The 14,750-nt window shown below is 46.2% G+C and overlaps 1 protein-coding gene across 14 annotated transcripts in view; it reads right to left on the bottom strand.

Moving 5' to 3' along the window:
* wdpcp (WD repeat containing planar cell polarity effector) overlaps positions 1–14,750 on the bottom strand; it is a 51,473-nt gene that overhangs the window by 24,046 nt on the left and 12,677 nt on the right. For 11 of the 14 annotated variants that reach the window (XR_015067344.1, XR_015067347.1, XR_015067346.1 and 8 more), the window contains exons 2-11: positions 14,064–14,122; positions 13,295–13,502; positions 13,155–13,216; positions 8,014–8,079; positions 6,469–6,553; positions 4,864–4,908; positions 3,276–3,326; positions 2,115–2,185; positions 1,034–1,093; positions 728–842 (exon numbers count right to left, since the gene is read on the bottom strand). Coding sequence is in view for 1 of the 14 variants with exons in the window: in XM_085921365.1 (XP_085777491.1) it covers positions 728–842; positions 1,034–1,093; positions 2,115–2,185; positions 3,276–3,326; positions 4,864–4,908; positions 6,469–6,529 (403 nt within the window). In the remaining 13 variants the exon portion in view is untranslated. Of the gene's footprint in view, positions 1–727; positions 843–1,033; positions 1,094–2,114; positions 2,186–3,275; positions 3,327–4,863; positions 4,909–6,468; positions 6,554–8,013; positions 8,080–13,154; positions 13,217–13,294; positions 13,503–14,063; positions 14,123–14,391; positions 14,748–14,750 lie in introns of those variants that run through there. The other 3 variants (XR_015067345.1, XR_015067343.1, XR_015067348.1) reach the window with 3 other exon arrangements.

Here is a 14,750-nt window from a genome sequence, read left to right as displayed (position 1 = left end):
CACACCCACACAATCCCCACCATCAAATCCCCCTCTAGAACTCGCCCGCCCTCTCTGGTACAAGCATTACGCTAATAATTAGCGCCTCGGAGGCTTTGAATGGAGCACGGCGGGAGGTCGCCGGCCGTCGGCGTACCTGTGGGCCCCGAGTGCGTGCGACTGTAAATGTGACGCGTGTTTCTTTAAAGTGTGCGAACAAGCGACAAACAGTTGTTGCAAAAGAAAGCTTTCATGACATATGTACGGTGTGTGCGTGCGTGCGTGCGCGCCTTTATCGAGTGTCTTGAGACCAAGCAGGGAGGCCATGTTACGAACAAATAATTGATACAGAAAGAAAGAAATAATTAGCAGATTTGGGCTGCCGCTTATTCTCTGCTGAGCGAGGGCGTGTGGTGAGGGAGGGGAGGCGGGTGGGTTGCTTAGGTAAAGATTGTGGGGGAGAGAGGTGGGACCCCCTAGAGGAAGACGCAATGGAGGAAAAACACTGATGGATGCTCTTAAGGGAAGGCCCCTGGACGCACAACACAAAAGGATTTGCCCGCAATTAGCTTGCAGAGTCGGCTTGCTCACCTGTGGCACCTGTAATGCTTGTGTGTGTGGTAATAAATGGACGTGTTTAAAATTGTACATCTGTGTCGGGGACAATGATTGCAATGCTTTTAAAATCATAAAATGACATCATGGCGCAAGTGAGTCATTATTGGGAGCTCATTTGCTATTGTCGTACCATCACTCACGGTGTCGCCTGGCAGTCGTCCCACCAACGCTCGGTCGATGCACACTTGCTCGAGTTGGGGTCCGCTGAGGGTCAAGGTTACCAGTATGCCACTGCTAAGTAGAAGCTACAGACAAGGAGAAAACAAAAAAACGCAAAGTAGACACATTAGAGTGGGGAATGCACACTGGGGAGAACAGCAAAGGAGCACATTGAGCAAACTGCAGTGAAGCTGCTAATTTGTGGCCTGCTCTGGGAGGACCGGGGGGCAGTACTGTGCCATAAGGCTGAAACAAGTGGATGTGTGTGTGTGTTTACCTGGCAATAATGTGTGTTCCTCCATCTGGTGTGAACGCAGGTGTTGGTCTGCAACAGTTCCTGAATGAGCATGAAAGACGAACAATAGAAGACAAACAGGTCACAATCGGTTGGTGTCCGCACCAAAAAAAAAAAAAAGGGTCACAACAAACCACGTGACATCACTTTTTCTTATGAATTATGAGAATATAAAGGGGAAGAAAATAGATTGGTTAAAATACAGAAATGGAAATAATCCAGAAACGTCCTGCCTTGGAATACAAAATGGCTGCTTTAAACCAAAATGTCTGACCTCAAATTCAGTCTGTCCCCTACTCAATTTCATGTTGAGTGGTAAAACTTTCCCCATCTTTCCAAGTTTTGGGTGATCGTGTTTGGGAAAAGCGTCTTTACGAATGCAGAAATATATTTGAACCCAGTCGTGTACATTCATTGCGCAGGTGGTACACGTAAGCGGACACTTGGCAACACAGGTACTGGCTGCTTGCTCTCACTGTGTGTATAATGTCAGTCATTCTTGCCACATTCCAAACCCTGCTGGGGTGATTGGATGGGTGGAGAAGGAGCAGAGGGATGGGGCGTGGAGGTAAACTGGGTGTTTCTGGTTCCAGACAATAGTTACGAGTGAGCAGTGCGTGTGCATGTGTGTGTGGGTGTGTAGCTACAGACAGGTTCCTGCAAACAAAGCCAGGTCTGTACTAGTGCCCCAAGTACAGGGGTGAGGGTTGTTGGAACGGGTGGTGGGGCGAATGAGGGGAGAGGAAGGAAAAGGAGGAGGAAGAGAAGAAGGGAGGAAGGGGAAGGGATGAGGGGGCAGCCGGCGGGTCCCCCCTGATCCCCTCAAATATCCCCCTCGATGACAGAGCTGGGCCAAAAGAGAAGTGATGAGAGAGGAGCGGGGAGGCAAGAGAACAAACGAGAGCGACGGCGAGAGTGAAGGGGCAGAGGTAGCGCAGAGAGAGAGAGAGAGAGAGAGAATGCCCCTATTTGTTAATCAATCAAGCGTTTCGGAAAGGGAAAACTCGGAAAATCCCCAGAGGGAGGTCGACGACGGCCGATGGGGGGGAGCATAGACGGGCACCTCTAGTTCCTTCAGCGAATCGCGGAGCTTCTCCGGACGCCGATTGGCGGGGGTCCACGAGTAGCCTCGAGCTAGAAGACAAAACGATGCCAGAGATCATGTGACTTGAACTTTTTTAAAAAGTAGAAACTGGAGAGAGAGGGAGGGAGGGAGGGACGGGAAAAAAAGAGGCAAGAATGCAAACAAAATCCAGACGTATTTAGGCCGAGTGTGACAAGAGGTCAACGTGGTGAATAAAAGGTGGTGACAACACAACCATGCGCAGATAAGACGGAAGTGATGCTAATTATGTTCTGGAAAAACCAGAATAACGAGGAGCAGTCATTAAATGACGGCCGTCTATGATGCCCGTCTATCATCTCAGTCGGCGGTGTCCAGAGATTGGATGGGACGGAGCCGAGTGGTGATCATAAACATTCTCAAAAATAATTTGGGTCGGCGAGCCTCATGCTGCTTCACTAAACACGATAAAAACATTTGTTCAGTTATCACGACTCCGCCACGATTAGCGCTGTTAAGACTATGTTGATCTGCAAAGGCAATGTTTTTTAAAGCACAATACTAGAATAAAGTGGTTTTCCATTACTGCGGCGCCGTCCCCAGAGCAGCCAGCGGAAGCGTTAAGTCGGACACTTTCAGCCCGGAGTAGCCGAACGTCCTTTCAAAAAAAAAAAAAAACGGTTCCTCGAGGAGAAACGCGCACTTAATTGTGGCGCACTCAAGTTATCTCCCCGGCGCAACCTCTCGCTCGGCGCGGCGCGTATCGCCGCGTGTGCAAAAGGCCTCCTTCATGTTGCTTTCTGCATCTCTGGTGGCCACACGGCGAGAGGAAACAGAAGACATAATTGAATTTGAGCATCTGCTGGCGGCCGGCCGCGTATAAACGACCTCAGCTTCAATGGCGGGGACGGGAGGGGGGGGGGGGCTGTTACTTTTAATGGGGTGCAATATCTGGAAAATAAAAATGAAGGTTTTCCATTAAGAAAGAGTGTGAGGAGGAGGTAAACAGTATGTAAATGCAGGAGGGGGGGGGGGGGGAGGAGTGTTTGTCTCCTGATAAGGGTGTTTGTATTCAACTACTGGGTGAGTGGGTGGGTGCGTGAGAATACAAGGAAGTGATTCCGCCCAAGATGTTCATAAGAAAATTTGAATTTAATGTACCTTCAGTGAAGTCGATTTTCTCATTGAAATAGTGATGCTCCTGGTGATGGGCTGCAAGAGGGGGAAACGTTTCAATGGCAAATCTTTAAAATGATCGTTAAACTGTGACAAGTCTCGCCCACGTAGATAAATAAAATTTAAAAAAAAATCTCCCATCAAAGTAGAAGGAATTGGCTCAAAATGACTCCTGTTCAATTTTAGGGTCCTTAAGACTTTTTTCAGGAATGCCCACCAAATTTCGCTCATTGAACCTCAAAATGGCTGTTTCAAATCCAGATGGAAAACTTTTTCACTGGGTCAAGTTGTGGACTCATTAAAAAAAAAAAAAATTCCCACCACAATACACCAGCTTGCAAAAATGTCTTGAGTTTTCATGTCTGGTGAGGCCGTCAAAAAGGTGATTCTGATTCATTCGTTCATTACCAACAATGCAGCTTAAACACCAACATAAATTGGAGGGGGGGGGGGGGCTGCTTTGGCAAAGCGCGCCGCACGAAAGCGGCGCCTCTCGCCCGGGTCGCAGCCAGCAAGACGGTGGTGGGCTGTCCAGTTGGAACACCTCCTGGATAAGTAGTATTAATCAGATAAGGAGGTGGGGTGGGTAGGGGGAGGGCAGGCAGGCCCAGACACAGGCACCTGCTCAAGGCAAGGGCTTGGCGGGTGTGGGTGGGGGGAGCTGCTCTGGGTTATTTGGCTGCAGGGGACCCCCGAGGCGCTCCAATGAGCCTGGGCCTCCCTCTAGTGGATGTGAGACGCTTGACTGTCCAATCCACAAAAACAGCTCTGGACAGTGTGTCGGCTGAAATAATGACTTGAATCATCCTTTCATTTTATTTGAAAGGTGACTGGGATGATTGGGTGTGATTTTTTTTTGGACAATTTTCTTTAACTACAGGTAAGTCGGTTAGGTGTCATCCGAATTTGGCATTGGCGAAACATCCAAGAACCTGAAATAATTTACTGCGCTCGACGGCTATCGTTACAATCCCGTGTGGAAATGTTGCAATACGTTTAGACGCTGACTCTTCTTCTTCTTCCTCCTCCTCCTCCTCCCTGCACTGTGATATCAAGCCACACTTTCGTAATCCTCCAAATGAAAGGATTTGGAGGCAGAGCATCGTTCCTCCATTGAAGATTGGAAGCGGCTATTCAAACGAGAGAAAGAAAGCAAACACATCGCTACTGAAAAGGAGACTAAAAATAAAACATGGAGATGGCGAGGAAGCCCAAATCTGCTTCGGACTTCGGCCTGAGGCAATACAAGGCCGGCCCACATGGGCAGATGCCGGAGGGCCTATTGCTATGAGATCTAGGACAAAGTCAACAGTTTAGCTCTCCTATCGCTTTGTGGCAGGACCCCGGGTCAACAGCGCCAACGCCAGGCCGGGCCTTCATCATAATAAACCGTTTTTGCATGTAAATCCCACATACTAACACAGCCTCGATGTGTACAAAAACGATCAAAGATGACCCCCACCCCAAAAAAAAAAAAAAAAGCATATAAGTCTTGTGTGTGTTGACATCTTACGTGCACACAAATACAACTTATCTGAAACGCAAACACAGAGGCAATATAAACACTATTTACCTGGCTCTGCTTTATCGTGGTACTGATACGTGCCAATATCCGTGTCTGCGGGGCGAGAGAGAGAGGGAGGGAGAGAGAGAGAGAGAGAGAGAGAGAGAGAGAGAGAGAGGGAGAGATGAGTATTGTGCTGTCGGGGTAAAAAAAAAAAAAAAAATCACACAAGACAAATCAGCAATTTTTGCACCGTGGGATAAACAATCGCTATCAGCCACTGGCCTGTCCCGTCTGCCAGCGCCGTGCTTTAGATAAGACCACTGGAGGGAGGTGAGATGAGGAAGGAGGAGGGGTGGAGGATTGAGGGGGTCCAAGCCAGAATGGAAACGGGTAGATGGAGGGTTGGGGGGGGTTAATAAAGACAAGTGTGCCCATTTTGGCCCATCTGAGAGACTCAAACTGATACGTAGACATTAAAAATAGCCACACACACAAAAACACGTGAGCTAAAAAACACACACATATAAAACCGGACAAATTGCTGAGGTGTGCATTTTTCTGACGTTATTCCGGCAGGCCCCAAAAGTCGAGATTCGCACGACGCATCATTTTTTTTTTAAATCACGTCGCCACTTTTCCTGCTGAGGTCATCCTAATAAAACAGGACAAAAACGCACAGTTCACCTTGTGTAATTTCTCGCACAAAGCCCAAAATATTTTGTCAATCTACAAATATTACGATTCACTTTTCTGCGACTTAGTGCAAAACTTTTTCTTATCAATTTTAATGTATCGGCATTGCGAGCACGGCCGCGTGTTAAAAATCTACACGGCATTTGTTTTTTTTGTTTGTTAAGGCGGACGTTGACAGGAAGGTGTGTCACGACTCAGCGAGCAGGCTTCTTTGCTGAGATTTATCCCGGCACGTTTTTGTAAGATAGAAGGTTTAAAAAAAGAAATAAATAGTACACCAAACAAATATGGCCGTGTAAGACGGGATAAACACGGAACACAGTTACATTCGCACATCGTCATACATGAAGGGGGCGGGGGCGAGACGCTATCTTCCGCTAGAGTCCAGCAGACTGTGAAGGACGGAAAACAAGAAAATGGTGAAGCGGAGCGTTGGGAGGAGATGGACAGATATGTGGCGAGTGTGGAAAGTGACAAAAATGTCAAGCGTGAGGCCGCTATCGTATGTTTATTGTGCGCTTATGAGTAAGGTAAACTATCAATGTGGACTTAATGTGTTTTCAGTCAATGTTATATGTTCGAAAGTTTAATATTGGCGCAAACCTTTATTTTCTTTTGTGGTAACCATCTGAAGAAAAACATTTGGACTGATATCACAATGGCGGAGGTAGGATTTTTAATGCGTCTTAAAAATGCCTACGTGTGTGTGTGATCTTCACAACAAGTACTTTTTCCCCTCCTTGTCGAAATCCCTGCGGTCACGCTAAACAATTAAAACCGTCATCGACAAACAACCGAGCGCTGTAAAAGCAACACGAGGAACTTCAAGTGACGACAAAGAAGGGAACGACGAGCGGCGCCGACCGGGGTGTTGACTGAAAACGCCTCTCTGTTCACGTCCGATGGAGAGCAAACAAAGTGAGCGTTGACAGGCTACAGAGTCAGGCGCCGAGCGGAGCAGAGAATCGGCAAGTGTACCTTGGACTTGGAGGGAGCTCTTGGTGGACCACAAGTGGAGCTCAGCCAGGCAGAACGCCATCTGACGGACAGGTGCGAGCCGACTCTGCTCAGAAAGAAAACATCGGAAAAAAAGGACGCAGAAGATGGGGAGGGTCAAACATGCTTGCAGACACAAAACATTTTTGATTTTTTTTTGGTGGAGTTCATAGTGGCAGAAAAATAAGTGACCTGCGGCTATTGTTGTGGTGTTTTCACACGCACACGTGTGGAATGCTGTTCGCTTTGTTTGAGCTGTCATTCCTCAAGTGCGTGTCCGTCACTGCACGCCGGTGATGCGTGAACGATTGGGGCGTGGGCTTTGACCCACCTCCCAACGTCAGCCCGAGTTCACGAGTCTTAGTTGACTCATTTTCATCCCGTTTTTGTTTTCATTCGGGAACTAAGTTGAGCGAGGGAGTTTTTGTTGTACTACCAACACTGACCTGTGAGAGGCAGCGTGGTGCCTGACTGTCGGAAAATAGAACGACTGCGATCAACGTTTTCCGAGCAACAGAATTGGATTCGCTGAAAGTATCGAAATGTGCGTAGCCTGACCTGTATGTTCGAATTTGGTGGGTGCGAAATTCTACAGTGTCAAAAAGTCCATATTTGGCACGTGAGAAAAAACAGTCAAAGGCAAGGCAGTTATACTGCAGCGTCGGCTTCTCTTTCTGATTTCCTCGCTGAGGAGTCGCTCTTATCTGCTGCACATACTCCTCCTAGTGCGGCGGCAGGAGTGTGTGGAATATCTCATTTTGCTGCCCAAACCCCTCAAACTACAAGTCCCAACAAAAATACGGCCAGATAACATGAGGTACCGTGGAAACGCTGCGGCTAGCATGTCGCGGCGGAACGACTTTAGCGACCTAAGAGGATTCTTCTCTCCTTCTCCTAAACGGCTTTTTTTTTTTTAGAGGACATCAGCCATTTCTTTCTTAGGGGGGGGGAAGACTACTGTCAGACAGCTTTCATTTAGTTATTGCACACCTGGTAGAGTCAAAGAAAAGTTTGATACCTGTTCAACCCTTGAAGAGCAATGTGGGGGGTGTGCAGACAGAGTATAGGTGAGGGGAGGGGGGCGAGTGCGTTTATCTTTACATTGTCCAAGAAGCTGCTTGATCATCAAAGTAGGGTTGGTGGAGTAATTTGGGGGGGATCTTCTTTCAAAGAAAATCGGACCTCGTCTGGTGTCTGCGTCTTATTGACGTTGCGCCTCTGGGTGGTCGCATGTTTGTCAATGCGTGCGGCAGGAATCACAGAGTAAATATTTGCGATCTCGCGGGGGTTAATGAAATACAACATTATGAATGTACATATTTGAAGTCAGGATGGGAACTTGGGTAGCGGTATGCTCAAAGTCAGCAATGATTTTTCTTAAAAGTGAAGAAGGGAGAAAAAAAAAAAAAGACAATGCCAAGAGGTTATCTGGCTTTTAAGCAGCGGAAATTAAGACAAGAGATGCGTCAGATAAGCGAAATGGGGTTTTGTGGAATGAATAATTTGCAAAGGTGATGTGGCGATTACCTCGGGGTCTGCACTCGGGCTTTCACGGCGTACACGCGGAGCTGCAGGCGGCGTAAGTGGAAGGCCCTGGAACGAAAGAAACACTTTGCTTTGACATCTTAAGAATTCTTTCTCATTCTCTCTGTCATGTGTGCCCAAAACGAGACTGCGGTTGTCAAAAAAAAAAACAAAAAAAAAACGTGACTGACATTCACACTGCGGCAAAGCGGCGCCAGGGAGCGGGCCTCGAGTCTTTCAGTCTCGCGGGAGCCCATTCAGAATAGAAATGATGGACAGGTAGAACAAAATGGGGTAAAGGTAATATGGCTCGGGCGAGGTGACAGCTACATTCGTGTGTGTTTTTACACGACACGTCAATCGGCGGCAGAGGGAAACCGCTCTGACGTGGCCTCTGGGCAAGTCGAGAGCGGGAGGATGAGAGGTGTACGCACGGGAAGAGGTTACGTGCTGAAAGTCGCATTCCAGGTTCAAGGGGCATGCGGGGGTGAAGAGTTCAGATGTCAAAAGTGAGCTTTCGTCGCTTACGGGTTGGCCAAATTGTTTTGTTTATTAGGTCAGGAGGTTGCATAAATGGACAAGTCGCCTTCGGCTTGTTGAAAATGTGACAATTGTGTCAATCATACGCAGATCTTGCCCAAAAAAAAAAAGGATTAGAAATTAATATGTATTTAACTGATTTTCTGTCGTTCTTTTTCTTCTGTACGTGTACTTAGCATTGCCATATTGTAACATTTAGTCAAAATCAAAAATGATTACAAATATATGTGACAAAAAAATGAAAAAAATACAATAAAATTGTCGTGATCAATTTTCAACAAATGGAGAAAAATTGATTATTTTCTAGTCATACACTAAGTATTTAAATATTTTGTGGGCTTTTCTCACGAGGGTTTTAAAATGTTATCTGAAATTCAAACAAAAAATACAGTTTTTTGAGAGAGAAAAAAATTAATTAAAAGTTTTCTGCAATATTGATGTTTTGCACTAACCTTCTACCTACTATTGACCTTTTCTTTACTCTTTGCTGCTGTAATGTGTTTCCCTGCCAATAAAGGGATTATCTCACGAATTTGACTAATTCACCCAAAAGCAGGACTCAAAGTGCAAAGTCCAAACACCTTTAAACATGATCTTGTGGCCCGAGTGAGCAAAGAAAAGCGGAGAAGGGAGGAGGATGCCGCGGAGATGTGAGGAGGCCTTTCTAAGCACAAGTGTAAACGTCATTAGAGGAGCTAATGGAGGGAGGAAGGTGGGAAAAAAGGGAAAATCACTCCAGCAGAGGTATTTACCCAACGCCTGGAGCAGAAAGGCAAACAGCCTTAGTAATGACTGAGAAAGAAAAAAAAGGTGTGTGTGTTGATAATGATGGAGAGGAAGCAAAAGTGAGGACGACATCCCGCTTGATTATGCCTTCAACGTATTTGGAACCATCCAAATCTTTCTAAACATTTACACGCTGGGGCAGTAACGCTTGTCGCTTCCCTCCTGTTCCGCTAATAGGCCTAATCCCGCCAAGCGTTTGGCTAAAAGCTCCCCGTCTATCTGCCCCTGTGGCGACGCCCAAGGGCATGAAAGGCAATACTATTTCCACGGCAGCTGCACAATTGCCGGGCCGAGCGGCTTCAAAGGGAACCCGGGCCAAGACGCGCCTCGGCGGTGCCGCTACCCTGTCGCCGTCGAGGTGACGCGTGTCACGCTGAGGTTTTGTTTACGCTGTTGTTGTTTTTTTTTCTGCTTCTAAAGCCGGTTGCTGTCCCGCCGTTCGTCCCTCACCTAATGACCGGCGAACATTCCGAATATAGTACCCGGAACACATACCGGATCTCGATGCAGTCAAACTTTCCACCTGTCAAAAGCTTTTTTGACATCCTTTCAAAGTTGCCGTCGGGCTCGCGGAGCGGCCGCCGACCCCGGCAGAAAGGAAAGGTCACGCCGAACGTCCCCTAGACTTCTTAACGGTCTTATTCAGCCGTCAGGCGTTCACACACGGGTTGTCTGTCACCTCCCAGACGAGGCCGTGACACCTCGGACACACCTCGGCGGGCTTTCTGTCTCGCTCCACCTGTGACAGGTTGATACGACGGCGAGTCGATGGCGCTCAGAGCAAAAAGGGCTCGCGTCCGCGACCTCTGAGATGGATTCCGGTGTCGCTATCGCCCTCTCAAACCTCCGACTGAGGCATTCTGCCATCTACAAGTAAATAATCTTTTTCCCTACCATGTCTACTCCCAGCAGTGACCTGGCAGATGTCAATCATACTTAACTAAAGTGCATCAAGTAGCAAAAACAAACAAACATTCTGGATCTAAAATGGCATCTGGGTTTCCTCTCGTTTAAACAACTGACTTTTTCTTGGCAGATCGTCCAAATGATTAACAAACGTTGACCTCATTCTACGTTCACTTTAACTAGTGCAGGATTAAAAAAAGAAAATCTTGCAATTTAGCGTGACCCAACCGTCTGGTTGGCAAATTTTGAAATCTGGAATTCACCCAAAACGGCCAACTTCCGCTTTACATGGGGCCTTGTTAAATGTCCTTTTTTTTGTCGAACATTCAAATCTGTCTACGGAACAAAGAGTCACAAAATGGTATCCCAATGGCTTTCCGTGACTACGTCGGACATTTAACTCAAATTCATATGTAAGGTAATATTCGGTGTTAGTAATCTAGGCTAACAAAACGTTTAACTCATTCCTGACCAACAAACAAACGGAAAGGCAAACAAAACCGACACTCCACTCTTCCCTCCCCCCAACAAATGATAGGTCCAAGAATGAATTCTGTACTTCTCCACAGCACAAAAGCAGAGCCGTGCCTCTATTCGTGGGTCAAGTCTTGTCTTGTCAGACGAGGTATCCTCTTCCCGTCGGAGTTGACGGCTAGGAGCAGCAGAAGGGCCGCCGCCGGGCCTTGGAGTTAACCACACTCGGCCCCCTTTGACGTCAGGAGAGCATAGGTTGGCTTTTCGCATTTTAACGATTAATCCCGAGCTCTACCCGACACTGTTAACAGGGCAACGGTTCAAGTTAAAACGTAGGAAGTTGGGAAAAGCAGCAGGCGGGAATACAAAATGATCGCTTGACTGACCTATTCAGGTTCCTGCTCATTTTACACCGTCTGGGCCATTATTACGCTCGTGTACCGACAGAATGTACAGTACATCACAAAGATCATGTCAGTCATCATTAGTCTCAAGTTTTGAACGCTGATATTGTGTTTCTCTCAATTGTGCGGCTGCTGTGATTGACAAAGCTGACAAACAATTGCCATCGAAACAAACCTGTTTTCCGGCCTTCTGTTAAATCCAGACACTGGACCCAAATGTCTTGGACATATAATAAATAAAACCATACGTCTTAATTCTTATTTTTGAAGTCCACTTTTCACTCTATCCCGCCCCCCCATTTAGTTGACTGTTTAGCCCTCATGTGTCCCAACTTTCAATCCAAAACTGGCACTTGTTTCCCTTCACACACCCATACATACGCTTAAGGTCGTCTGGGCGGGCCCACATCCCAAACGGCCCTACTGTTGTCACGGCAACAAGCAGCTATCCTGGCTAACATCTGCCGCGCGACCCCGGGCCGCTCGAAACGGGCCTTAATCCCCGCACGGAGCCGTGTTGTGGGGGAAAACATTCTTTCCTTTCTTTGGGGGCAGGGGAGGGTGGGGGAGAGGGAGAGAGAAAAAGAGAGCGAGAGAGAAAGAGAAGACAAACAGGACCAGCCATGTTGCTGGTAACCTGCAGGCGAGCGGATCACGCAGTGCTGTCTGTTGCATGGCCCCTATATCACCCCCGCAGCCCCCTTTCTCCTACACCCCCCAAACGCAACATTATGGCTGTGCAGAAGGGTGTGACAGCCAGCTTTCGGCACTGAGTTGCCATCAGCGGTCCAGTTGGATGGATTTGGGATCTGGGGTTAATGAAAGGTCTGACGAGCTGGCCTTGGTCCGCTAAAATGACATCACTTTGATTAGTGTTAATTAACACAAAAATGTGGAATTTGTTGCTGTTGTGCGTAGAAATTGGCAGACAAGACAACATGTTACTAGACACTCCAAACTACAAGTGAGAATTTTGTTGCAAGTTCCAGGAATCTAATAGTTAGCCAAGTACTGTTACTAGTGCAGCAGAGGACTTGTAAAAAAATAATAATTGAGTACTAGTAGGCCAAAATGTCACTCGTCGCGGCCTTAAACGTTACTAACAAAATAATAAAATACAAGGATCTTAATCTGGATATCAAATAAATGTTCAAACGTGAAGACGCATAAATTTAGCATGCAGCAGGTTGGCGCCCCCTAGTGGCTACAAAAAACACAGGAAAAACAAACAAACCAAACAATTTTGACCCAAAGTATCCCTGTGAGGTCTAAAATTACAAGTTGACATATCAAAAACAAGCTGAGCCAGGGTAATATTCTGATAAGCATCTCCTTCGGGGAGAAGATCCGCAGTAGAGAAATAAGGACGCCGCTGTGTCAATCAGTCCATCGGCGGCTATGAAATATGCATTTGTCTTAATATGGAGTTTGATTCCATCAAAAGCCATTTCACGGACCATTTGCTTATGCAAACGTCTCTGGGAGACAGACAGCGAGAGAGAGGGAGTGCGGTCGAGGCTCACTTGGAAGAAGAAACACACCTCCAGCATGCCAGCGCCTGTGTGTGTATGTGAATTAGGAATTTTAATTGAATAGTTCTGCATCAATGCCAAGAACTTACTCGGTGTGTTTACTGAGGCCTGGGTTCTCTCCGATTGTCAACACTGACGCTCTTTTCCCTCTCACATATACACAAGAGACACGACTTGAAATCTGCTCGGGTTTCATCAAAAGACAGTCGGAAGGACTCGTTGAGACCTTCACACGCGGCCGAGAAAACCGACTTTGGATCAGCACCAAAGATACAACTTTCAAAATATCACTTAGCATGTTTGAAACTGACTTTAGGCGCACCTTGGACTATTTTCCGGCTTATCATAAATCCATAAAATCATTTAAGGTCTTGTTAAGTGTGTATTTTTATTTTTTTTGGTACATTCTGGATTTAAATTTTGTACTTCATTTTTAAATGTCTATTTTTAATTGTTCAATTTAAATCACGTTGCGTTACCGATGTATGAAATTCTTCCTTACTGTGTGAAGTGGCGACCAATCTTCTTGGATCACAGGTCTTGACTGTGGTCTTGCACTGACACCTAGTGGGATACAAACATGAGACTGGAGGCCCATATGTAACACCAGAGCAATTGTGCAACAGAGCACAAAAGTCTCACATTGTAGACAAGGGACATGACAGTAATGTCGAGACTCACGACGCTACACAGGCGGGGAGGGACGTGGCAACTTCAATCTGGTCACCTTTGCAGAGAGACCATAGTCTACCGGAGCAGATAAAAAGCTGATCTGGGGTGTCCTCCTGGTATCTGCCCTCACCCCCCCTTACAGCTGTCGACGTGACAGGGGGTCTCGCTCAGGTGCACCCTTCAGGCCCAAGTGGAGGAGCAGAATAGGATAGCGATAAAGAAAAGAAACGGTGGTAAGAGGAGGGAGGTGAAAGGACAAAGGAGGCAAAGCGAGCAATGTTCCAGAATCCTCAGCTGGCTGAACTTTTCCCAATGTCACTTCTGAGTGGCTTCAAGGGACATAAGATACACTTCGATTATTTTCACAGAGAAAAAAAAATAGGAGCACCAGGCCAATGTGGCAAATGGGTATCAGATCATATCACGCCGTACCACTCAGGATTGCTTTAATAAAGTAAATTTAGTATAATGCTAACAAACGACGCAAAACACAGTAGACGGACTAGCAACTAGCATCATTGTCACGGTGTTATAATCCTTTGAAGAAGGGATATTTAAACACAAAAGTTGGAGCTACACATTTGGACAGACATTAAATATGTACAGTATGTTTAAAATGTGTTTACAGTGTGTGGGAGGGGTAAAAGTAATGAATTTAGTGATTTCGCCATTTTGACATCATTTGACAGATACAACATGGAACAAAATTTTTTAAATAAATTGATGAGACCATGCTCACCTGGCAGGTCCTCTCTAAAAGCCAAAACCAAGAGACCTCTGCTGACAACAATAAAATCACTGCAAATAGAAACACAGTACAGAATAAATTTTGAATTAATTACATCTACAGCAGTTCACCGAATGAAATGATAAAGTAGAGTAATACAACAGTGATTAGGGGGTTAAACTGTAATGTAAATGGCACTGGTGTTTATCTATTTGTGACCAAAGACGTCAAGATACGTTAGACAAGAACACCACAACACAATTGAAGTTGATAAACTGGTTATATCACTGGTTATATCAATTACAGTGCGGTTACTGGAGTAGCATCTTCTTTTACGTGCCTCGCGACTGTCCGTCCAACTTCATTCCTAACTTTCATAGCCCACGACGTCAAATGTCATTTAAGCAACCCGCTTCACCAATTAACAAGTCCATTTCAACTGTGTGGACGTCGAACGTCCCACTGTAGAAAATAGGACACGACTGTCTTAAGTTTTTTTTCTATAAATTAGTAGCTCCCAGATTGCTAAATGCTAACTACTGCGGCGCCATTGGCGTCGCTAGGCAACACCCTAGCTAGACTTAAGGAATCAGCAAAAACAGCCAGTGGGCTTCAAATTGGATCTTAACACACGTTAATAAGTATCTTACATTCTCTAGTTGTTGAAAAGTACGTCATTTATAGTTACAATTTTTCAAA

Source organism: Syngnathus leptorhynchus, chromosome 10 (assembly GCF_054491065.1).
Source record: "Syngnathus leptorhynchus isolate UIUO chromosome 10, UIUO_Slep, whole genome shotgun sequence".
NCBI lineage: Eukaryota > Metazoa > Chordata > Actinopteri > Syngnathiformes > Syngnathidae > Syngnathus > Syngnathus leptorhynchus.
This window is presented reverse-complemented; position numbering and strand designations above follow the sequence as displayed.